The 24,887-nt window shown below is 41.9% G+C and overlaps 1 protein-coding gene and 1 long non-coding RNA gene across 2 annotated transcripts in view; both read right to left on the bottom strand.

Annotated features, from left to right (window-relative positions):
• The window catches only part of LOC133211142 (uncharacterized), a 29,869-nt gene extending 22,813 nt beyond the window's left edge, over window positions 1-7,056 (bottom strand). Inside the window, exon 1 of the long non-coding RNA XR_009725130.1 lies at window positions 5,734-7,056. This is a non-coding gene — a long non-coding RNA (uncharacterized LOC133211142). The remainder of the gene's footprint in view (window positions 1-5,733) is intronic.
• A 1,068-nt stretch (window positions 7,057-8,124) lies between these two features.
• On the bottom strand, window positions 8,125-10,774 carry BTG1 (BTG anti-proliferation factor 1). Its single transcript, XM_061351305.1, has 2 exons — window positions 10,575-10,774; window positions 8,125-9,411 (listed from the first exon to the last, which is right to left on the bottom strand). The coding sequence occupies exons 1-2, from the start codon at window positions 10,720-10,722 to the stop codon at window positions 9,047-9,049; spliced, it is 513 nt and encodes a 170-aa protein (XP_061207289.1). The 5' UTR covers window positions 10,723-10,774; the 3' UTR covers window positions 8,125-9,046.
• Between the last annotated feature and the right edge of the window lie 14,113 nt (window positions 10,775-24,887).

The raw sequence follows: 24,887 nt of genomic DNA, 5'->3' as shown, positions 1-24,887 counted from the left end.
CTCCCCTGGCTGCTGACCTTACATTATCTGCAGCCCAGGCTGGATCCACACTGCCTACAGCTACATCTGGAAAGCAGGCTGCGGAGAAAATAATCACTTGAGAACCTAATTCCAGCAAATCAGCACTGCCATTTATCTTGGACTTGAGCAATATATAGTAACAGGGGAGGCAGTTAAACACATACCAAACTCAAGGACCACGAAGATGAAGGACAGGATTATCCACTGAATTGTGAACGTGCAAAGTCTGTTTCCTAAAATACCACTGGCGTGCTATCTAACAAGCAGCTAACATGAATGCTGCAGAGTGACGCCCCATGTCCTGTTGGTGTACAGTTGTACAATGCTTGTTCACTTTCTATCACGCACGCTTAGCTCACAAGCAAAATTCGCCAGGCTTATTGGCACAGGAACCTGGGGCAATGAGATTTAGAATAAGGAAACTTTCAGACATACACAAGAAGTAAGCTAAAATTAAAAGCTTGCTGGGTACTTTTCCCCTGTAAATTCCCTTGCTTATCCTCAAGGACAGCATACAAATGTGTACGTTGCAGCCCATGTGATCAGACACTCTCAAGAACTATAAACAATGGGACTGAGTCATTATTACATGGAATTACGTTCAGTTCTTTCCCACTGACTCACCATACGGATTGTCCAATCTTTTGCTCTCTCCTTTCTTCCCCTTCCCAGACCATACATGACCCCTTCCTAAATTTCAGCACAAGTGTGTTTGCCTTAAACATCCTAGCTCTTGCAGCCTGGTGACACATACAGTCGCTGAGCTCACCACATCTCCAACACCCCCAGCCGTCTGCCAGAGCCTGCCAGCTCCCCAGCAGATGTGACAGCAGCACTGGGCTCCCATTGTGTCTCAGGCACTGCGGTCTGACATGACACAAATTGACCAACCCTAACAAGTTCAGCTAATTCTGAGCAAGCGTCAGAAGAGCCATTTCTGCCACCTCACCTAACAGGATAGTAATTTCTGGCAAAGTGGAGGAAGGATTGGGTTTGGATAGTTACACATCTTAACCCACTGCAGCTAGGTCAGACCTAGCAATACATCAGTCAAAGCTTTCATCTCTCATTTAAAAGAAAAAGGTAAAGGTAGCGTCTAGCCTTCATAGTTGTAGAAAAAATACGTTAAAGTTATGACTTTCAAATCTTCAAAGGCAGATTGTAAATAAAAGCACTGACATTTATTGCTTTTAAGCAAATCACATACTGGAGTGTGACTCATGAACATCGGAACTGGCAAGCACCAAGGCAATCATGTTGAGAATGAGATCATGATGCAGTAGGTGTGCAGCATTCTCTTTTCAGCCTATTCGCTATCTCTATTCTACAGTAATAAAGAGGAAAGTTTAAGTCAAAAATAAAGATTTTAATGTGCCTTCCAGTACCTATGGAAATGATAAAAAACCCCACATTTCTGCTTCACTGGGAAAGCTTTTGACACATATTTGATCTCCTAAAATACTGAAGGGCACATGACGTATTCACATGAATAAGTCAAAAGGCTTCATGGTACTCATAACGGTAAAATTAGGAATGTGCAAAGGCTGGGGTCTTAGGTTTTAAAAGCGCAGATCACATTGGAACTCCAGTCTTCCTTTTATTGAATGCAAACTGCTTACAAAGGGATGCTCCTATAGACAGGGAGGTGTACCAAAAGGGGCAAGAGAAGGAAATGAACATATTTGCACTGCAGAATTAGACACAGGGTTGCATCAGTTTGATAATTCAGGAGACATTTTGTACACATATCAGCTTGGCTTGGAATTAACCTCAGTAAACTCTATGAACAGTGCACGTATTTTTCTACTGAATAATTGCAGAAGCTATCACTTTCAGTACTCAGAGTCAGGGCTCTGCTGTTCATGATGCAGGACTTGTCAATTCTGCAAGCAACAAGCTTTGAAGATAGTCACAGGAACATTAGGATAAACAATCAGGCAGATACATCTGTTCAGCTGTCCTTCTGAAAAGTACTTACATACTTACAACACGGTTTTTCTCAGTTATATTACAAAAGCTTCATCCATGTTAAATATATCCAGACAACAAATGAACTATGATAAATATCATCAAAATTTAGACTCTGATACCTTTGTCACACAGAAACAGATCCTTCATAAACATGAAACTAAATTTATCATTGCTTTAATGTCATCATGATTCAGACTGATACTGCCATTTCCACTGCCTTATTTTCTCCCTATGGATCTGAAGTCTACAAACAGCTGATTGCAAGCTGGGGAATTAGACGACTGGCTATACATGACAAAGGAAGCAAGCAGTTAAGGGTTAAAAAAGCAATTATTATAACACAAGCTAAAGGTAGGGGTGGAATTACAAAGGTTGGTTAGTATCACCAGCATAACTTTGTAGCAGTAGGTGTACCACAGAGGCAGCAAGATATTGCAGTTATGATATACAGCCTTTCACACTTGTAAACAGATTTCTAATTCACACACTACAGAACCTGAATTCTATCAGGCATAAGCAACTGTTCTGGTGCACCCATCTAGGGAAGCATGCTAGGCTCAACCGAAACGAACCTTTCGCTAGTTGTTCAGACAACTGCTTACCAGCAACCAGAGAAAGCTCTCTTCTTCATTACAAAGTATTAGTATGAATGTACAGTTAAGATCCTAACAGTATCTTAGCTTTATTTCATTTCAGCCTGATGTTAAATTGATTAAAATGTTGCAAGCATTCCTTTTGACAAGTACGAATTGCTTTAAAATGCTACTGAAAATCTTGAAAATCTGCTCAACTGACTAGCAAATTGAGCTGAGCTGCAAATTCACATTCAGAAAGTTGAAAAAGAGGAAGACGTGTTCCTGTTAATACCAATGTATTAAGGCACAAAAAGTGCAAGATGAGGAGAATTTTCCTCCATCTATGTGAATTTACAATGTTCAGAACACCTGCAATGATTTGTGAATTAAATCACAGTGAGCAGGGACTTCAGGATGACCCACCAAAAAATACTCTAGCAATTGAATATGTATGTGCATATATATATTTATACAAGAAATTTAAATATGTGCCCCTGTGTATATACAAATAAAATTTGGCTTAAACTTCAATGCATGGAAGGAATGTTGTCTTTCAATATTCTTCTCAATGTACAAGAAACTCATCAATTAACCTGTGGCCAGCAGAACTCCAAAGACACGTGTTCTTAGGTTACAAAAAGGAATAAAAAATTCATTTTATAGAACATAGAACAGCAAGGGCATATTCTGCTGGATTTTTTTAATTGCAGTTAGTATCAGCAGATGATACAATAGGTACTAGATATCTGTCTTTAAGATGACCTTGGAGTTAGAAGCTGTACCCAAGCCTTAACTCCTTGTTATATAGCCCGTTAGGTAAGTGTGCAGTCTGGAACCCTACCATGAAAGCTGGGCAGGATCACCAGCCCTGCCCCTGTCAGTGGCCATTTTAGACACTGCTGCTCCTTGCACACATTCAAGGCTGCTCCAAGAATGCTGATGTTCTTCTTCCTTGCATTCCTACAACACTAACAGATTCATTTATTTATCACTTTATTTAGTTATATAATCAGCACATAAAATTTCAGGACTTAAAATCACATGAAATCACGCTGGATTTTATAATGCTCAGAAAAACTACACAGCTAGAAGGCATTTCCTGACATCCAAGAGGTGAAATAAAGCTACACCTCTCAAGGAAACTTTAAAAGGTTGATGCAAGTTGCGATGAGAGACTGAGCAGCTGATCACAAGGAATCGCAAGGTAAACTCATCCCTCTGCAAAAATGTACTCTACATTTTCTCATCCGAACAACCATGTTTGCCTTCCTCATGTACTGTCATGGGTCCCTTTCAATGAAGAAAAATCTCAAAATGAAGATGCAGCGTTTTGCTTTTTTTCCTCAGTTTTGAGACATCCCTCCTTGCCAGCTTTGCAGTCACAGAACTGCAATACTACTAGGGCAAATATCCACTGTCACTCCTGCAGTATTACTGCTCATGTGGATTTCTTCCCAGCAGCTGGGAGGAAATATCCCTTCTTGTTTAGGCAAATATATCAAGTGGTTAGGAAATAAGGAGTTAGGAAAAGCTGTAGACAAGGTTCATGCTTGAGAAACACAAGGGCACAGAAGACTTAGCCACTAAGAAAATTCCACTGGACATTAAGTTACAACAGTTTAGCTCTGCTCATTTATGGTAAGTCAGCCATTTTACTGTTGACCTATTTTGTATCAGCAATAATTTGTCATAGTGCATTCTCCAACAGCTACTGAAAGAAAGGTTGAAACCATACATTAGAGCACAGTGTCAAAGCAACTGACATTAATTATACCCTGCAATTCCTATGTTGATGAAATTGTCACTGCTAACCATTAATACAGCATTTACTGTTTAAGCCCAGCTTGCCCTACCAACCCTTGAAAGCCACTGAATTAACATCCTGCTTCACAATGTTCACATTGGAATGTAAATCTGAAACATGCAAAAATAACCTCTGCTATTACACCAAGAACGTGTAAATATACATTCCTTTTTCTGGAGAGCTATTTATCTCCAGTCTATAGATGTTTCACTCTTTAAACTAAAAACAGCTTTAATGTTCTTCAGTCGAGTGGCAGCTTTTGCCAATATAAACTATTTTCCCTAAAAAAATATGGCATCAAGTAGAAGAAATTGTGGAAAATGTGGAGTAAATGTAGAGTGCTACTTGATTTATGGAAACTCAGAAGTAAGCTTTACGTAGATACACAAAAAAAAAAGAAAAGCAGCAATGTTCTTAATTTTATTCATTGCTAACCTGTACAATAACAAGAGATCATATTCTCCCAGCATAAGTAAGCAAGGTTAATTAGAAGGACATCTTATGCATAGTGTTCATGTTCAGTGACATCTGCTTAATTTGGTGACAGAAATGTTTACAAGCATCAGCACGAACCAACCACTCCAGGAGCATTAACTGGATTCTTTATGGTTTGCACATCAGTAAACTGTTTTGTAAGGTCCTACTATTGCAGCACAGTTCCCCCTGCTTCTAAATCATCTCCCAAGCTACTCTTTTACCCATATAAATGGAAGGCAGTCAAGAGCATATGGGCTGAAAAATATTTAGCCTTCAGAATTGTCATCACTAGCTATGACACGAGACAGCACAACTTCATCTTCTGATCCAAGAAGACTCTTTTTAGTGACAAATAGGAAAGACTTTTATCCTATGAACTGATTCAATATGAGATACCACAAATTAGAGGCTGGTGCTGGCATTTTCACATCAGAAGAGTGCCTTACGTAGGTTACTTCCAAATTCTCATGCAGACTGATAGAGCAAACTAATAATAAGAAAATCCCATGGCACGATGAGTCCTGTCATACACCTCTACTGGAAAATCTTTGCAGAGTCAGCAGAAAAGTAGAAAACTAAATTCAGCATTATTAGTAATTGAATGAAAGCAAGCCCTCTCATCTCTATTCAGACCTAAGAATGACCTGAAGAACTACAGGAAGAAAGTTATCATGGTCCAAATAACTGGAGATGTACATCTCCAGAATAAACAGGAAGAAAATACACAACTGCAAAAAAGAAGGATGAAAATTCTTACAGGATATGTAAAATACAATCTGTACAAGAGCATCATTATTACCAAACATGAAATACAAAAGTAAACTTGAGTGCATAGGATGATACCATGCATAGAACATACTGTGAGGAAAAGAAATGTTTGCTCACCTGCCATAAACTAAAAGGCAACTGTACACTTTATAAAGACATTCACTGAATGGTGAACAACTCTTAGTAGACCAGTCCACCAGTCTAAGGAGAGCAGTAACATTAAAATTGCATACAGCTTAGCCTGCCCTTACACCAACAACAGGATTATTCAGTGCTTCATAAGGAAAGTCCATCTAATTTAACTAACGTGCACTGGGCAAGCAGGTCTTGAATGTGCTCTCTCATCTCTAATGTTTGCATTAAAATAAAAGCCTTGCTAGTTTCATAATTGCACCTTAAACAAAATTCAAAAGCGACAAGTGTTTAGCTTAGTGCTCTGTTTGTTCTACCTACACCAAAACATAGGATTGGCAACAGCCACCTCCTACAGACATACTCCATTTCTCTCAGGAGTCCTTCCTATGCCCTGCTGCCCCAGTATGCTAAGTACTTTCAAAATCAAACAAGGGCACATTGTGTGCACATTGGGGTACATTTAAATTCCAGCTGGAAGAAATCCCAACAACTCCGAGGACACAGGTTGTACCAATTACTAGTTACAGCTGCAGCTGAAAATTATGCCATGAATGAAAGCACCCTACCGTAAAAGGACTAAAATGTTAACCATCTAAGGATGCAGGCTCATTCTTGGTTCAGTGTCAATACCAGCCTCGCAGATGGAATACTTGCTGCCTTACAAAGCTGTGCTTATCAAAAGAAAGTACCGACAGCTAATGCTTTCATAACGTGCATAGATCATGTCAAAGATCAACTACACAGCTACCCTTTCTGATGGTGTTCTTTCTGTGCAGCAGCAAAGACTATAAGCAGCACCACGATATACCAAGCACAGCTAAGGCAGCAGCAAGCTTCATGAAAGTTTAATATAGCTTTACAGGAAGCCAAGCTCAATGTTTTTCTTTCTATTTGGCTACACTTATGCTGTCTGCGGACATGTAATGCAACAGAAATGCCTCTGAGTACTCCTACAGCTTGAATAAATCTCTTCCTTACAGACTTAACTTGAAAGCATCATCTTAAAAGTAGCAGAATTTTTAAGCTATCAGGATGTGCATCTACACTTTGAATCTATGTATGACTAACATCAGTACTTTACAGCAAGCTCATTCTGAGGCTTCTGAAGATGTTATTGCCAGATCCAGATACTGAGAAAGCTCTTTAAAGTTCACTGCTTCAGAACACTTATGCTTTCACCAGTCTACGCCACATAGTACAGAAGCCCCAGCAACACTTTACAGTGCTGAATGTTGACATACATTCATGGCAAAAAAACCCATCTGTAAAGCTAAGCTTTTAAAAAAAGAGTGGGGAAAATATTAGTAAAAAAAGTTCCAGCATTCAGTCTTGGTTTTGCTTATCTATAATCAGTTATATTACAGAGCAGACAACAAAGATTGAACTAGATATGATATTAGGATTGCCACATTGTAAAGGCTCACATTTGAGTAGCAGCTGCCACAATGCATGGCAAGTCTAAAGCTCAGTTCTGTTCAAGCTATTAAACAGCTGGCAAGTAACGATTATTCTTCCTTCAGAGAAAAAGCAGCATTTCTCCTACTGAAGTGACTAAGTTGGGTAGGCCTTTTATTAAACACTCACAAAACAAAGCACACAGGAGATAAGGACCAGAAAGTTCTTCAGCTTTACTCCTGCACTTCATCAAGCGTAAATGAAGTGGTAAGGAATTCCTCTCAAGTGTAACTAACTACTGTGCTGTATACAAATGACGGTGTGGTGCTTAAGTGAATCACATCTCCACATCATTCATTAACTTTGAACACAAATATAAGTATGGGCCTCAACCAACCTTTTAAGTTTGGGAAAAAAGATCTACATACCTTTTGTTGAATCCCATCTTAATGATTTCTAAAGTGAAAGTCTTGCATCTGAAGAAAGCAAAAGGCGAGCAACATTTCTGTAGAGTGGTTAACCTGCTCTTAAGGCTAAGAGACACTTGCCCCAGAAACTCTTACTGAGCAGGGAATCCATCAGGGAAGAACTGAGAACTTGTGAGCAAGTAGGTCAAAATGGACATTTAGGTTTGCTATATCCTTCATCAGGAAGCCAAGTAAATTTTAATCCTCTGGATTTATTCAAGTCATCTTTGGCGGATGTTATTTCTGTACCTTTTCCTTATATCCTGGAATTATTGGCCCTGGAGTTATTTCCACATTGATTTTAAAAGATTAAAAGTGACATGTACATCATTGTGTTTCCCTAAACTTCTCAAGCATTTACATATGAGGTCTTCATTAATCCATGTCTGTACAAGTGTCCCCTAGCATCAGGGTGCCATTGACATTCTTAAGCCTTTATAGTACCTGTTTTGTTTCCACTGTGAGACAAAAATATTTTAACTGATCCTAGGTAATCAAGACAGGAGATTAATTAAAATGCCAAGATAGGAAACAATTTATTATAGAGAGAAGAAAAATTTCTCATCCAAAATATAGAAATCTGTACAACTTTGCCACAATCAATATACATGAACTGTACAAATTTACACCAGTTCATAATTTACCAAATAAAAGATGACTAACAAAGTTCACAAAATAGATGGTGGTTTGTGGAAAAGACTTTTACCCAATTAAGAACAAGGAAATTACAAACCAGACCTCCACTTTCTAAAAATAAGAAGTTTACTCAGTCTTAGAAAACTACAAGCTAGCAAATGTACAGATAGCTGGCTGGTGCTAACACCACAGTTCAGACAGTGTCTTTATAAGGTCTTTTTAAAGCCTGTTGCCATGGCAGATTCTGATCACTTGCTACTTTTGAGTCCCATGTAAAGATCTGACCATTTCCCCAGGTCATACTTACTAGTTTATCTTATGTACATTTATACATATTTGTAAGTGCTAGGTAAAAGTCTGAAAAACAAAATTTCCAGTACTATGGTGTTCATAATAATGTCTTGTTACTGAGCTGCCAAAAATGCTAACAATTAATAAATGTAATAGTGCAAATTTACTCTGCAAGACCTACCGCAGAGAATCACTTTATAAATACAGATTGGGGTTGAAAATTGATGTAGAAATTAAAGTAAGATGTCTTGGAGAAACTGACCCTTCCTAGATCTTCTTCACTCCCTAGCAAGTTGCAATCATTTTGACTCACAGGCTATTAAATCACTGAAAGGTACTGTCCAAACTATGGCACTGTCACTTTAAAGTACACCACTCTAACGTGTGCCAGATCTTCACAGCTGTGACATGGTTTAAATTCCATAATCCATCCCCAGAGGTGCCCACCCAAAGTAAAAACCAAATTTATCCATCCATTTTAAGGTGATCCATCCACAGACTATATCTTAACCTGATACAGTCATCATATTGTAGCTTTTGGAAGGGCTAGTTCTGCCCAAGAGAAGTTCCTCCTTACAGCTTATTCTGCTGTCTACCATCTGCATGTTGGTGTTATTTTGGCTACCTCCTGCTGGTGCAGCTTCATACAGCACACAGATGGAGCCATCCTCTCCAATACGATAGGACACTTCATACGGGTCAACCCATAGAGTGAGTTCGCTGGGAAGAAGCTGGAACAGTTCCTGACTGCTCAATCCAATCCGCTGTGCTGCCTGTCCAATGAGAGGATCCATTTTATGGTTGATCCGGATACATCGGTAACCTGATCCCTTGCATGGCTTTTCTGGGAACCAGTGGTGTTTATAATGTTCTATAAAATAAAATAAAAAAAATTATCCTCTTTAAATCCCTGTTCAAAAAGACGGACAGTGTTCACTGTTCGCTGGCAACTTTCACGCCTTGAGATGTTGGGAAAGCTGATTGTTTTAGCATTGAGCGACCTGAAAAATCATTATACCCTTTATTCTTGCTGATGATTTACATAACTGCAACACCCCTTGGGAAACACTTGTGTACAAAGTTACCATTTCACACTACTATACACAGAGAACAACATTTGCCATCGAAAGGGAATAAAATACAACTTCCTGGCATTCACAGAAACAAACTAGAATACAGAAGTGATTGCACACGCAGCAGAAAAACTCAAAGGCTTCAAAACTCCAGAACCAAGAAGTGAAAAAGCACCTTTCCAGCCTCCTCTCGAGATCACACCCATGCTCAGATCCTCACGTTCTAAAAACACCCAAAAATAAACAGGGAAGGAGCTGGGCAGCGTTTACCAACTGACTCAAGCCGTATTTCACCACTGCTCTTTCCCAGCCTGTTTTCCAGGGCGAGACAGCAGTGACTTCACTTACCTTAGGAGTGTTCTCCCACCCAAAACCCTCTTGGTCTGAGACTACTTATAGACACTACCAAGCGCACTGGGACACAGGCTCGGGATTACAAAACCCACAGGGCAGCGAAGAAACCCTCGGTATTTGATCCTAACCAGGGCTGTCAGGTGGCTAAAAGATTTTCCAAAAGAAAGGGGAACTGAGGCTCATAGTCCACCGATTAGTTTTACTGACACACACAAAAAAAAAAAAAAAATAGCAACTTCGGAGCATTTTTCCTTGTGTAAACTGGGCGGCTTGAGCCCTTGGAGCGGAGCCCATGTCCAGGCTGCTCGGAACGCTTTGTCTAGGGAGCCAAGGGGGGGCTGCCGAGCCCCTTTTGTTTACAGCCCGCTCCTGCCGCCCCCACCCGAGGAAGCCGCCTCGGAACCGACGGGGGATCCCTGGAAAAGGGGAGCCTCTGTCACGGAGCCCCGCACCGGCCCCAGCCCCTCTTCCCCTTCCACCCGCCCCAGTCACCCGCTGGGCGCGGCGCTGCTTCGATCGGAGCTGTCGCCCGCACCCCGCCGTCCCAGGCGGGCGGCCCCACGGCGGAGAGGGATAGAGCGGCTCCCTCCGCCCCACGCCGCCTCACCTGCCAGCAACTCCTGCAGGCTCTGGCTGAAGGTCTGAAGCTGCCGCTCATTCATCAGCCCCTTGGTCCGCAAGAACTTGGAGATGAAACCCACGGCCGCGGCGATCTCGCGTATCATGCTGGCCCGGGTGTACAGGGCGGGATGCATGGAGGCGGCGGCGGGCGGCAGCCAGCTCTCCGGGACAGCCGGCGCTGGGAAGGGACGGGGCGCGGGGCGACCGGCGCGGAGCAGGACGGGACGGGAACGGAACGGCTCTAACTGGGAGAGGAGCGAACGGCGGAGCCGAGCTCACATCCCGGGGGCGGCAGCCTCCGCCTCCTCTTCCTTCGGCAGGGGGGCGGCGGCGGCAGCAGCGGCGGCCGCGGCAGCGCTCCCCGCATTTCCTGCTGCGAGAGGCGAAGGGAGCTGCCTGCTGCACGCCCCTTCTTATAGATCCCGACAGACGGAAGCAACGTCACGGCGCCGGGGGCGCGCCGCCGCCAATACGGCGATCGCACCATTGTGACGACAGGCTGCGGGGCGGGGACGGCGAGCGGGAGGGGGGGTGGGGGGTGACGTAATCGATTGTAAACAAATAGAGCCGGCGCGCACGGAGGGGTGTAGGGGTTTGTGTGTCGCGCAAGTGTCTCCGCGTGCGCGCAGCTTGGTCGCGGCCGCATTGCGGAGTCCGCTGTCAGGGCAGCGGTGGGGGTAGCGCTTGTGCTGTGTGTTCCCGCGCAAGTCCCTCTCTAGGAGTGAAAGCGGCGCCCATAATCCGCGCACGGGTGGGGGGAGAGTGATAGGGGTGCGCCGCGCGGATGCAGCGATGGCTGCCTGCGCGGGTGCGCAACCGGGGGCGACTGCCACGTTCGGGCGCCGCGGCGCGGGGACGGAGCGGCGGCCGTGCGCTGTATCTGGGGAGAGCTGAGCCACGTCAGCGGCGGGCGGGCAGGAGTAGCGCGCAGGCGAGTGAACTTCTTTCACTACCCTGGCGCGGCGCCTGGCCCCGCGCAGGCGGCGGGCGGTGTGTGTGTGCGGTGGAACGTGCTCCTACTTGCCTCCCCATTGGAACCAGCCGCGGCGGCGGTGCTCGAGGATCTGTTTACCCCTACAGCCTTCGGAGGTGACGCGGCTTTCTCCCTTTTACCGGAGTGCCCCCGTGGGACCGCTCCTGCGCTCAGCACGCCGGGGGGGGGAGCCGAGCGTGGCTGTGTCCTCACTCTTGTTCACCATGGCCGCAAGACCACGGTGACATGATGGGCTCCAGGCAGGGTCCTTTGCGCGTAGAGCTAAAGCCCTACCTCTGGGCACTGGTGGGCCGTCGTGCCCCGTGGCAAACGTGGGCGAAGGGCACGCCGGCCAGCAGGGAAAGGAGCTTCCCCCAGGCCACCGACAAAGCCTCACAGCCCATGTTCTCTTAGGACACCCCAAATACACAACTTCCAGTCTTCCATGCACCTCTTGCACACTGCTCAACGGCATCGTTTTCCTCGGGACTACACAATTACCCGTTTTTTCGATCACTTGCCTTGAAAGGGAAAAAACCCTGGGTAGGGGAGAGGACTGATGTATGTTGCTGAACTAGTGATGGCCAATAAGAGTGTAAAATCTAAAGCCTCCCAATGCCGTGTGTCTCTTTTTGCAAAACCAAAGGGGAGATAAAAGAAGCAGCAAAAGTATTTTTATTTTATTCTATTTTTGTTGTTGAAAACACAGAGTAGCTTCTTTGAAAACTCACTCTTCCACTAGGGTATATGCCCTGCCCTGTGCAAAGTTGCAAGTGAAATACAGCCAGATATTTACATGTGCAGTTTGACCAGTCAAAGATCAGAAATCAGACCATTAAAGGCACAATAATAGCACACTTAAATCCTAAGATTTCTCCTTTAGTAAAAGTAATTCTATAATGAAATATATAAAAATACACGTGTGAAATAATTTGAATGAACGATTAAAGTACACCATTTTTTGCTGCTTGGTGTTTGAGCTTACCTGGAGTTCTGGCCTTTTCTCTGCACTCAGGAGCTATTCTGTGTGAGACTCAGCCTCCAAGAGCTCTCTCTTTGACTGTCTATACACAGAGGAGAGCTGCAAAACACCCTCAAAAGATAATCCTGAGAGCTTAAACTCGCAACTTTACAGCATACTAAAAATGTTGGTGTGGTTTTCAGAGCACAGTCTCATCCATTTTGCCCCTACGAACCTCTGAATATTGCGCTAGTGATCATGAGCTGTCCGTCTGTCCTGTGAGAAGGGAGGAGCTGGTAATCTGGCTCCTCCTTTTGCTGCTCCATAGGTGTCTGTACATCCTTACCAGTGTTCTGCAGTGTGTGTGAGATATATCCAGAGTTGCCATTTCTGCTCTGTTCATAGGTTGGATTTTTTTAATTTTTTTCATTTGTTTGTTTGTTTTAAAGTGAGACCATCAAATGGTTTCCCTCAAATCTCCTGCAAAGTCAAGAAATTAAAAGCTCTTTAGCGATCAATATAGTTCCTGTTGCTTCTGATCAGTTACAGCATGTATAAAAAGGGTCTTGTCTATGGAAAGGGTAAATGGCTCTTCAGTCTACTAGGAAGGAATGAACTACCTCGGTGTTTTTGCTGTGCAGCCATCAAGCAGTTTAAGTGTCACATCGAGGGGAAGGCACTGTGAGGTGCCTGCCAGCAGGATCTCATCCCTACCTGTGGGAGGGAACAAGGTAACAGAAGCTGCTGATGCAGAGAAGTATCTTGTTTTCCCAGTCTAAGCAAGTCCACCTCCATCTCAGACCTGTGGTGGGATAACAAAGGAGCTGCTGCCATTTCCTGCCTGTGAAATTCTTACAAAGATCCTCATCTGTAAAGTATGCAGGTCTCGGCAGCGATGGTGACTTTGGCATACAGCTCACGGTGTCAAGGAAAGTCAACTTTCATTGAAAGGTCTTCAGTGGAGAACATCAGAGAAACTGGCCATACCTTAGCCCATTGATGGTTTGTACCTTAACCTCATGCCAGTATGTCAGTGTGTTTCTCTGCTCCAGTATTTTGCTGCAGACTTCTTCAGCACTTGTACATTTTGGGATATAGGAAGTAGTAGCCAGGTCCCAGCTGTCTATCCTGCCTCTGCAACTCCAGACACAGAGGAGGCAGTTTGCCTGATCAGTAGTGCAAGATGCTCACCGATACCTTAACGGCAGGGTGCTGAAGAAGATAAATGTGAACATTTAACAACTGCCTTATTCAGCCCATCTGATACTTTAAATGAGGCAGAGGCCCTAGAGAGAGAAAATAAAAGAGTATGCGACGATGTAATTAAATACTTGATCATAATGAATATGCAGAGAAAGGTTGAATTAAGGTTGTACTGGCAACCCATCTTCTTATATTTCCTAACTTTTAAGCAACACAATGCAACCTTTGCAACACTTCTTTCATGTTGTTTTGGCAGGAACTGTTTCTCGCCATTGGTTTGGAGAGAGCCTAGCACTTTGTGAGTTCTGTCATAATGGAAATAAGTAATAGAAATGCAACCACTTTTATCTGTGCCACACACACATACACACCCTGCAACTATTGCAACATGCTCTTTTTTCGCAGCTTTTTCAGAAGGAAGCTACTGAGTGTTCTTTATGTAAGTGGGAAGATTCAAGAGTTCAAAGGAGAAGAATTAGAATTATTTGATTTAAAAAAAAATATGTTCTGGTCTTAGAGGCTGAATTAGTATATATTTGTTTATGAAAATAAATACACTGCATGTACAGCATGTTTGGGGTTTTTTTCCTGTTTGGGAAATTTTGCCTGACAGAACAAAGAAACGCATGAAAGTCTGAAAGAGTTACAGGCTCTTTCTGTGGTGTCTTGTTAAAGCCTTTCAGTATAGAAAAGTGTTAGGTCTGTTCTCTTCCTATTTCACTGGCAGTTCTAGCTATGGTTCTGCACTGTTTGACATTGACCTAAAAGAACTAACAGTTGAGAAACAATTGGTATTTGTTTCCAAAAAGCTGTATATGTGCCTTAGATTGTCATAAGCTTTCTCTCACCAGTTAGATGAAGAGTACTGTTTGCAATACATAAAATACAACAATCCATTCTATGTATAGAGTTTAGTGTAGGCTAATGTTATTAAGATGCCACATTATTTTTGTCATTTAGCAGACATTTGAAACTGCAAGAGGTTGCTTCTTTATTTTTCGTTTCTGCAGAGGAAAGCTAAGCCTGGGATGCACAAAATATGTATTAATGATGCACAAAATATGTATTAATGTTTAGCTCCCTTCAATCTTTGCTCTGCATATGTAGTTACAGCTGTAGCAACATGAAGTTGCTATTTCAGGAGGCAGATGTAACCCAGAGAGTCCATAGCCTCTCTGAAGATAGAAGCAGTTAGCCCCCATCCCTGCAAGATGAGGGCCCTTAGGTTCCTCTCAAGGGGTATCCCTGAAGCTTTGAGAGTAGGTTGTCATTATATTGTGTTGCCACAAGAAATGGTTGCACCCAAGCTCAGGTTCAGACCCAGGCTTAGAATTGTCTTATGGATCTAGCCCACATTTAAAGTGGCAGTCTGCAGTAGAAGCAGGGATAAGGGCTTTTATTGTAAGCTCTGATTGTAAGCCTTTCTCTCAACCCAGCATTACAACATTGAAAGTAGCCGCAGTGTTGTAGCAATGAGTGTTTTATCCTGAAAAAGTGTGGGGGTGAAGAAGTCAGTCACATACAGTCTTCCAAAATGGAGAAGTAATGCTGCTGAAAGCAGAAGATAGACTGGTATGAGTCAGAGAAAGGGCAAAAGTCTGATTTGTGACCGCAGTGGGAACCCCCATCTCCCTCACCATGCTCACTTGTACACAAACACACACACACACATGCACACACTCTGCAGTTATAGACTGGTCTATCAGGCAATGAATTCCTTAAACCATTTATCACACAAATAGTCCTATGTAAGCAAGTGGAACAAATCCCAGAGTTCTATTCTGTGGTCCAGCAATAGTTGAGCAAACATCTTTGCCGCTGCAGGAAACTTGGGGGATGGAAAGACTCAGACAAGGGGAAGCTGTCAGCAAAAGTAATTTCAGGAAAACCAACTCATGACATCCTAAAATGGCAAAAGTCTGCTGCACCTATTCCATAGAGAAAAAGGCTTGCCCTGTGAGAGATAAGTTTGATTTCAAATGGACCACTTACAGAGAAGATACTCCTTATGGCATGAGCCTCAGGTGGCAAAAACCAGAATCTGGCCAGGACAGATTGAACAGAAGGCTTTTCCTATGCTATTGCTTTGATTTCAGCAAACAGCATGTGACAGCATGCACATGTAGCAGATAAAAAGCAAATTCAGAAAATAGTATTCTGGTTTTGTTATAAAGATGATGGGGTTTTTTTTCAAGCAGGATAGTAGCAGGTGTGGCAGCACATGGGGCGCTTGTTTTTAACAAAACAATCATAGTTCAGATCCAGTAACAACAAAAATTTAAGAAGACAATAGAAGAAGATTATTTGAAAGCTTGTCAATAGAGAGCTCCTGACAACACAGAGTTATACATAACCATTACTGCACAGCCAATTTTTTCATTTGTATGCACTTATGAATAAAACAGGAGAGGCTAGTATAGATGAGATAAACAATCAGACATTGCAATCCTGCATGGGAAAGTTATTAACAATAATATTAAAGTGAAAGGAGCTTTAATGTGGAAAGAACGATTTAACCATTTGTTGTCGTGGTCTGCAGTCAAATGTTGTAATCTCAAATTCCAGATTTTTACCTCTCTGGTAGTTTTTCATAGTGCAACTGGGATGGGAAGGGTGGTAAAGAGGTTTAGAGTTCTCTGTTTCCCAACATTTTCCTTTCTGGCCTATGGTACAGATTTCAGGAAGGCCTGAAGTCATTTCAGAACTCCCTTTTTCATTGTGGCTGTATATGGGCTTTTGCAGTGACTGGTCTTTTCCACCTTGGTTGATTCCATGACTCCATGACTGCCAGAAGAGCCTGTGTTGGTCATCGTGGCTGTTGGGCCCCCTGTGGTCAAGCAGGGGGAGAACCAACAGAGGTAATCTGCTGGAAGAAGAATATCCTGACATCCCTTAGGCATTTCAGGGATTCTTTGTGATGCTGAAGCAGCTTAAAGAATCTGGGGGAGGAAGGTCTAACATTTATTCCCATGTTTAATTCCACATTAAGTGGTGTTCTTGAAGGGGTGGTTTCTAGATTTGAAAGCAATAGTTCCCTCCGCAGGGGTCACAGCAATAACAAGTAGTGTTCTCAGCTCAACCACAAGTTCGTTTCTTTTGGTGTTTATGCTAGTAGTTGAGGGGGCATGAAATCAGCAGCAGGGAAACAAGACTGCATCTAGAACAAGCTTATTAGCTACTGCGTTAAGGACAGCAAAAATCAGTATGAGTTTATAATGTGGCCTTCTGCATAATGTTTGTCCACAGAATAAGCATCTAAACATCTGATCCAACTAAATGCACGTCTAAATCTTTTTATGCAGATAATCTCCAGTACAGAGCTTCATATAGTGAAGAGTTCATCAGCCTGACTATATTATCCAAAACACAGGAATTTTAAGAATAATTTCCTAACAGTATTTCTGTATGTTAGAACTATGTCTGCGGATTTTGGGTGCAAATTTCATCAAAATAATTAAAGCTTTTAAGAAACCACTATGTTGGTCCTGCAAGTGTTATTTTTTCCCCTCGTGTTTGCAGATTGTGTACTTCGATGAGCAACCTGGTCTAATGGAAGACGTCCCTGCTCATGGCAGGGGGGTTGGAACTAGATGATCTAAAGGTCCTTTCCAACCCCAAACATTCTATGATTCTGTGATGTGTTTAAAAAAACCTAGAAAAGTTTTTAAAGACAAACTTTAAAATATCTGAGAAAAAAACCCAAATCCTTTCATTTAATTTCCAGTTATGTCATAAATTTCTCTTAAGCAGTTTTATTTACTTTTGTGATTTGGAAACCAGGTACGCTTTCAGAGGGATAGAGTCTTTGGACCTGGTATTAAAAACTAGCTACACACCTTCAGCAAATCTGTCTCAAAAATACCTCAAAATAGCAAAACATGGAGCCATGGTGATGGTAACACTGGGGATTTTAGGCTAGACCTGCACAGACTACAGAGGAGCTTGCCCCCTATTCACTTAAGACAGAAGAATCAGTAAAACAGTGATGTAGGTAGACACGTACCTGCCACACAAATTCATAACATCCCTCTGCCAAAGCTGGACATGATGGTTTTGGATGTAAATCAGGTGCTCCTATTCATGCTTCATGCAGTGCAGGGTCTGACTTTGAGTACAAATGATTTTAGATTAGCTGTTTTCTATTCTTTCATTGTGGTTTGTCACATCTAAATCCTGCATATCAACATAATGAATACACACTTGTAAAAACAGGCACATACCATTTTATTTTTCATTTTTCCTAGCCAACACTTAACCACAGCTTACTCTCCCATTGTCATTTGTAGTCATGGCACCGCTCCTATTACAGCTTTTTTTTTCTCCTTCCAATGGTATTAACTTGAGCATTTTAATCAGAGACAAAAATTTAGCCTGTAAATTCTCAGGACAAAATTAATATAATTAGCTCTCTAGAACAGATTTGGCAGGCTGAGGGAACATCACATTGAGAGTCTGTATATTACCTTCTTTTGTGTACTGATAGATTTTCTGGGTATAATCAGGTAAGGGAAAAAATCACAGATACACAGTTCTTACTTAATTGTGTAGCTGTATATATATTGCTGTTTAACTACATTTATGTGTGAACACTTCAAACATGCTGTGTGAAAATATAGGTAATCATCCCTTTAACGGGATTGTATTGCATGTTGCATGCCTAAAGTTAAATCTGCTTGGCCAGTCCCTGTGCAACTTGAACTCTTTCCCCAGAAGCAATGAACACTCACTAACTTCCTTTCCTAAATTCACTCATGTGAGTAATCTCCCTGACTTTGATGAGATTATCCATATAATTGCAAACCAACAGGATCATGATTTTAGGGCATATATCCCAAGACTTTGCATCTCAGAGCTCCCACCACATGCTTTTTCTCCTTTCTGATAGATGTACCATAAACTGAGGAACCAGCTCTTAAATAAAATAAAATAAAATAAAAAAAGGAAAAAAAAGTTTTAATGGTACTGTTTTTGCAGGACATGAGCTATCTGACTGCTAATACAAATATGAGCATGCTTGATAGCACTAGAAATGGGGGGAGAGGGGCCTACATACAAGCAGAGGTAGTAGGCTACTTTTATCTCACCGAAAATCATTAATTTTCCTCCATTGTTTTTAAAGAACATCAGAAAAGACTAAAGTCTTGACAGCAGAAACATGCACCTCTATAATATTAGGCCATTAGTTCTGGTTAACAAGATGTCTCAAAGAGGCCTGCGATGAAAAACAAGAAAAGCACAGCTTTTTAATTATAATAATAAAAAAAAAACAACCCACGATGCATAGCATTTATGAATCTAAAAAAGCACAGCCTTGTGATCTAAGGCTGTTCGTCTTCTGCTTCCAACATCACCTTCAAACAGTGACCATTTTCCCTTCTGGTGCATTTCCAGACACAGAGGAACAAAAAGCTGCTTGATACCTCTCTTACAATAGAAAGGAGATGTGCCTGGCTGTGTGGGAGGAGCCGCTCGATTCTTCCATGCAGTGCTGGGTACACATGCTTTGAGCGGCATTAAGTGTTCCTGGGAGCAGGGAACAGAGTGTTCCAGCAGGCAAAGATAGAAAGCCATTTTCTTCACAACTACGCAATGCATTAATACAAGATCCCGAGCTTGCAGAGGATGAACCTACTGCTGCAGAACTTTTTCTTTCCTTTTTTGCATCTCAGTTAACTTTTAAATTATTTAATAGGACACTGATTTTCTTCAAACATGATTTTTTTTTTTTAATTCACTGCTTGAGGAAAGCCTACTTATAAAAAGATGAATGAGAGATATAGCAGTCGCATAAAGCATCCCTTAAAGATCTTCTAAGATGTCTTTGTGACAACATTTTCTTCACCTTGGGGTATTGCAACCCACAACTTGGGTAGCAGTCAGTGAAGAGGGAGAAAGTATAAATTCACATGAGATCTCAAGGGAGAAGGGAGAGCTAAAGCCATGCACACCTAGTCTATGGAACGGGAACGTGCCCCTCCAGCTGTGTCAGACCTCCTCTGATACCACGTCATTGCAGCCAGCTCAGTCCCTGAAACTGTGCTACTTCATACCAAGAAACCAACATGTACAAGGCTGAGGCAGGGAATGTCTACAGTGCATTCCTTTCCTCCCGTGTAGACATGCCTTCATTGTTTCCACTCAGTTTTGTTACCCCGGAGCTGTAGGGTATTTCCTGCAGAGTCATCTCCTCCCACTGGCTCAGAGCTTCAGTCTCATCTATCTACCAGGCAGCGTGGTTTCAGTAGAGCCATGCCAGAGTTGGTGCTGCCAGCACCCAAACACTTGTTTCACATAAATAAAATTAAAAAAGCAAACCGTAATAACAACAAAAAAAACCCTGCTAATTCCTCCCCCTCTTCCCTTACACACACACACACCCCGAAAATTACAGATCTGTTCAAAGCTCCCTTCAAGTGTTGGGTGCATACCCCCTGGATTTTCTATATTGATACCAGAGTATAAGCACATTACTAAGGATGTCCAGAAGTTACCATAAGAGAGCTCCTTCAGTTGCTACAGTCCTAGAGGAAATGGTCTGTCCGTCGGTTATGCAATTTCCTACTTTATATCAAAGGCAAGTTCAGTAGTTTATATAAAGATGGCTTAGTAATAGCTGATATTTCCTGAGCACGAGTCATCTTTTTCGTTTTTAAAGTAGTGGAATGTACAGTAAGAAATAGTGATTGAAACCTGGATTTCTCATGTACATATCTGAAATTGCTAGACTACTGCAGTGATTTCAACACAAAACAGACAATCTTAGAACAATGAACCAAACCTTACTTCTCTGCTTTGTTCATTTAACCTAAATATTTCAGCCAATGGCCAAAACTATGACAAGATGACCTTCAGTTGCTTGAGATTTGAGGAGTAATTACAACCCTCAGAAGAGCACAACAGCTATGAGGGCTCAAGACTTTGAGGAGCTTTGATGATGTGAAGAATCCCAATTTCTCAGGTGCAGATGCAAAGTTTGCCTTTTGCCATCTTATGGTGCATTTGATAACTGTGGATCTCATTTCATTTTTAATCTGATAATCTCAAATCACTTTGACCCTGTGTTTGTAAGTGCCAGAAGCATTCTTTACCTTCCCCACTCCAGCTGTAAAGCAGTTACATTGACCACAGAAATGCTTATGTCATCAGTGGAAGGTTTAGAACAAAGGCAATAGCAGTTTTACTATTCCTGATAAGGGTAAACACTCTCCTTTGTTAACACAGAGACATAAAGGATTACTTGTAGTAAATAAAGGTATGGATGGTCACATAAAAATGCAATAGTGTTGCTCATTAACTCCAAAGACTGGAGACCAAGCAGATGTTTAATGGAGGGTAGAGGAGACTTTTACATGTACTTGTTTCTGAAGCAAATGAAACAAAGGCAGTGGATTATTTTTTATATGTATATAACTGCCATGACTCCTCTCCAAGTACTTTTATAGTTATCATTACTAAATTCTTCATTGATTATATATCAGTCACACTAACTCCTTGAAAAGAAGGTGACCAGCCAATTTATCCACACATTTCTCTTCTGGAAGCATAAGGTCAACACGGTTGTGCACTGATGTCAGCTGCTTGCCATTGCATACACTTCTCAAATTCAACAGGCTTTCTTCTCATGTGAGAATAATTTTGGCATGGACTTCTGTGGGACAAGGGCAAGGTTTTTACAATATTTTTCACTGTGCTGAATGATTTAGAACCTTTCCTTTAAAATTTACCAAGGCAATTTTCCTTCACCTGGCTTTTGACCTATTGACTGACATTCACACTTGTTTTCCTCAGTTTTAACTGTCAAAGCCTTAAAAAGCTGGGAAATAGCTGAGTATGAGATCAGGCATTGTGAAGAGATAGAGTCCAAAGGATGCTGTTAGGAACTATAGACCTTAAGAACTTAGTAGCCCTTTAGCATCTAGCTCTGAGTCCTAGGACCGAAGAATCTGGTTACCCCATGGACATGGCAAATGGGTTTAAAAGCTATTAATCAAAAATGCTGGAATACTGAAGGGCCACTTTGAAGGGAGTTAGGCATATAAGTTAGGCATATATAATACTGTAACAGGTATACACTATTTCTAGGATGGTTGAATGAACTGTTTCTCTCATGCAAATGAAGCAACACAAGCAGCAATGAATGTCACCCATTTGCTAATTTGAATTATTTGAATCCCTCTGCGACTACTAAAATAACTAAAACCCATTTGTCGTGGTTTAAACTCAGCCACGCAGCCTCTCTCTCACTCCTCCCCTCTTTTCTCCCCCCCACTCCCAGAGGGATGGGGAGGAGAATCAAAAGAATGTAACTCCCATGGGTTGAGATAAGAACAGTCCAGTAACTAAGGTATAACACAAATCACTACTGCTACCACCAATAATAGTAATGGTAAGGGAAGTAATGAGGGAAGAGAATACAACCGCTCAGCACCCACTGACTGATACCCAGCCTGACTGAGCAGTGATCTAACTCTTCTGGGTAACTGCCCCCAGTTTACATCCTGGGCATGACGTGCTGTGGTATGGAATACCTCTTTGGTCAGTTCGGGTCAGGTGTCCTGTCTCTGCTTCCTCCCAGCTTCCCCTCCTCCCTGGCTCACAAAGTCCTTGGTTAGACTAAACATTACTGAGCAGCAACGAAAAACATCGGTGTTATCAGCACTGTTCCCAGGCCGAAAGTCAAAACCACAGCACGGCACCAGCTACTGAGAAGGAGAAAAATGACTGCTACTGCTGAACACAGGACACCATTTTCTAAAAAATTATGAATTACTGCACAGATAAAACACAGTTCAATGGGCACTTTCCTCAACAAGTCATTCACAATTTAGTAGGTGAAAACAGCAAATTAAATTCTAAAGAAGTTTGAAAATGTTTTCAGTTAACAGACTTTGAAGTTCTACTATTAAATTGGGACTACACTATTCACACAAATAAAGTCCTAACCCAAAAGAGGAATAAATCCATTTTGACTTTCAGTCTCATATGCACAGGTAGTACTTTGAAGAGAATTGAGTATATCCCCTGAAAAAAATTTAAAGTTTAAGCACTCTTCAACCTGCCAGGACAGAAAATGAAGGCATAACTGTATAACTGCAAGTAATGGAGCAATTCAGGTTTGTTTAGGTATGTAATTTGTACATTGCAGAGCTTGTAAAAGATGAGTAATTATTTTCACCTCCACCTTGGAAAGCCTTTTATGAAAAGAAGAAAACCCAAAACCCAACAAAACCAAAACAGTCATTCCTTTTCTCTTCTTGTGCAGGCTCTCCCATACCCTCTCCGCATGTTCCTGGCTGTAGCTGGTTTCCCACAAAGATGAAAGGACATTGGAGTCTCTACCCCACTGCCTCTGGGAGATCTGCACAGGGCTTGGTTAACATAAGCTGCATCTACAGGCATGCCTAGAAAGAATAGCCGGGGCAGAAGAGTCTTTTTTGTTCTATATGATTCCCATTTAATTCCTGATTGATTAACACTTCTTTTGCCTGTTCTGCATCTCCTCACCCTGAATTACAACCTGCGGCTGTGCCCACAAGACCGCACAGTAGCTGTGTCTGTGTGCTGTGGCACAAGAGAAGCAAATTTAGAGAGTGAAACTTCTGGTGCTGAGGACCCAAAACTCCATATACATCTTCTGGGACCTGGTCCTGAGGGCTGTATGTGACCACCCTATCCCAGTCCCATGGGCTGTATGTGCATTAGTGGATGGAGCCTATTAGGTAGGCTGTTAGGTCCTTCACAAGGATGACATACATCACGCTACTTAAATGCTGTCAGCATGGAGGAAAGCATTGCTGCAGTGGTAGCTGATAGCACATCTAAATATACTAGTGACTGGGGCTACCCTGCATAAATTAAAGTCACAGCTTTGTATCTCCCATCTGAGGCACAACCGTAGGCTTCATGACAGCACAAACATGAACTCTGTGACCTGTTTTTCCGAACTGTTTTATTGAGCACACTTTAATATATGGGGTCACTGTAGTAGTGGATCACCACAAATGCAGTCCCTTCTCCTAGGATGCCTTCCTTAAACTCCAGAAATTGTACTAGGGTGGAGCAGGCTGCATGGTTAGGAGGTCAGCTCCTTAATATTTTAGATGCGTGTGAGTTTGCCACCTTGTATTTAAAAAAACAAAACCAAAACCAAACAAAACCTGAGAAAAAAACAGAACAAATCAAAACCACTAAACTCTGTGTACAACAAAAGCTTTAAGCAAAAGCAAAAGCTCAAATTCAGGCATTTCTTTTTGTCACCACTATGGAAACAATGAATGAGATACCCTGTTTTGTCATAATGCCACCTCTTCTTTAGGGGCCTCTGTTATCTGTCTTACACATTTCAGGGGACAGAAACGGATACTGTGATCCTGAGCAAGCTGTTCTAATTGTTTGTCTGTCCAGAGGCTGAATTTAAGGCATTGCTGCCTACCTTGGCAAACAGGAGTCCCTTTGCTCTCCCTCAGAAATCCCCAATATAATTATAGAAGATCCAATTCTTCTTGTATTTTTCCCTAGGCAATGACCTGCTTTGCTTGTATGGGAAAATCAACTCCGATTTTATCATCCAGAGGATAACAAAGTTGCCTTACCCTTTTCAAATAAATACAACTGGGAATTGCAAAAAGAAAAAAAAAAGTCCTTATTCCTTTAATTGTTCACCATTTTATCATGAAGAAGTTACACACAGGGGAGCCTTGAAACTTCTTTCATGTTCATACCCTTTAATTCAATTAAGGCCCTAAGCTAAAGCAAAGAGCTAGCAAGAGTCAGATACTATTGCTACTGATAATGTAACTGCCAAAAAAATTAATGGCATATAAACAACTCAAGTAGCTGTTTTGTTATGAGAGTCCCCTTTTGAAGCAGATTCTTATGCCTAGTAGATGACAAAATTATGGATGAATTCCTGACTCACTTTTTTTCAGTCTTTGATTTAAAATAGGCCACTGGATTTAGGCACTTGAGGTGCAAAGAAGTATTTATATTTTCTAAATGTGCTTCTGTGATCTGAAGAGATCAATGGCATACATTTTACTTGCATTGCCTGCATTTGGAGCCTAGGGGGAAAGCAAAAGCGCAAATAATGGATTGATTTAGATGGAATTTGAGATTCTAAGGATTTCAGACACATTTTGAGGATGTGTGAGAGGTCATGTAAA

Source organism: Neopsephotus bourkii, unplaced genomic scaffold (genome assembly GCF_033783945.1).
Source record: "Neopsephotus bourkii isolate Nb327-2 ecotype Australia unplaced genomic scaffold, CSIRO-AGI_Nbou_v1 NB_567, whole genome shotgun sequence".
In the NCBI taxonomy this organism is placed as follows: domain Eukaryota; kingdom Metazoa; phylum Chordata; class Aves; order Psittaciformes; family Psittacidae; genus Neopsephotus; species Neopsephotus bourkii.
The sequence above is the reverse complement of the archived record's forward strand: the minus strand, read 5'-3'. Positions and strand labels throughout refer to the sequence as shown.

Bases quoted from the DNA above. Each gene is read 5' to 3' on its own strand.
- BTG1 (XM_061351305.1), bottom strand. From the start codon at position 10,722: ATGCATCCCGCCCTGTACACCCGGGCCAGCATGATACGCGAGATCGCC. The intron at 9,412-10,574 runs GTGAGGCGGCGT...TTTATTTTATAG, and splicing joins CCTGCAGGAGTTGCTGGCAG to AACATTATAAACACCACTGG.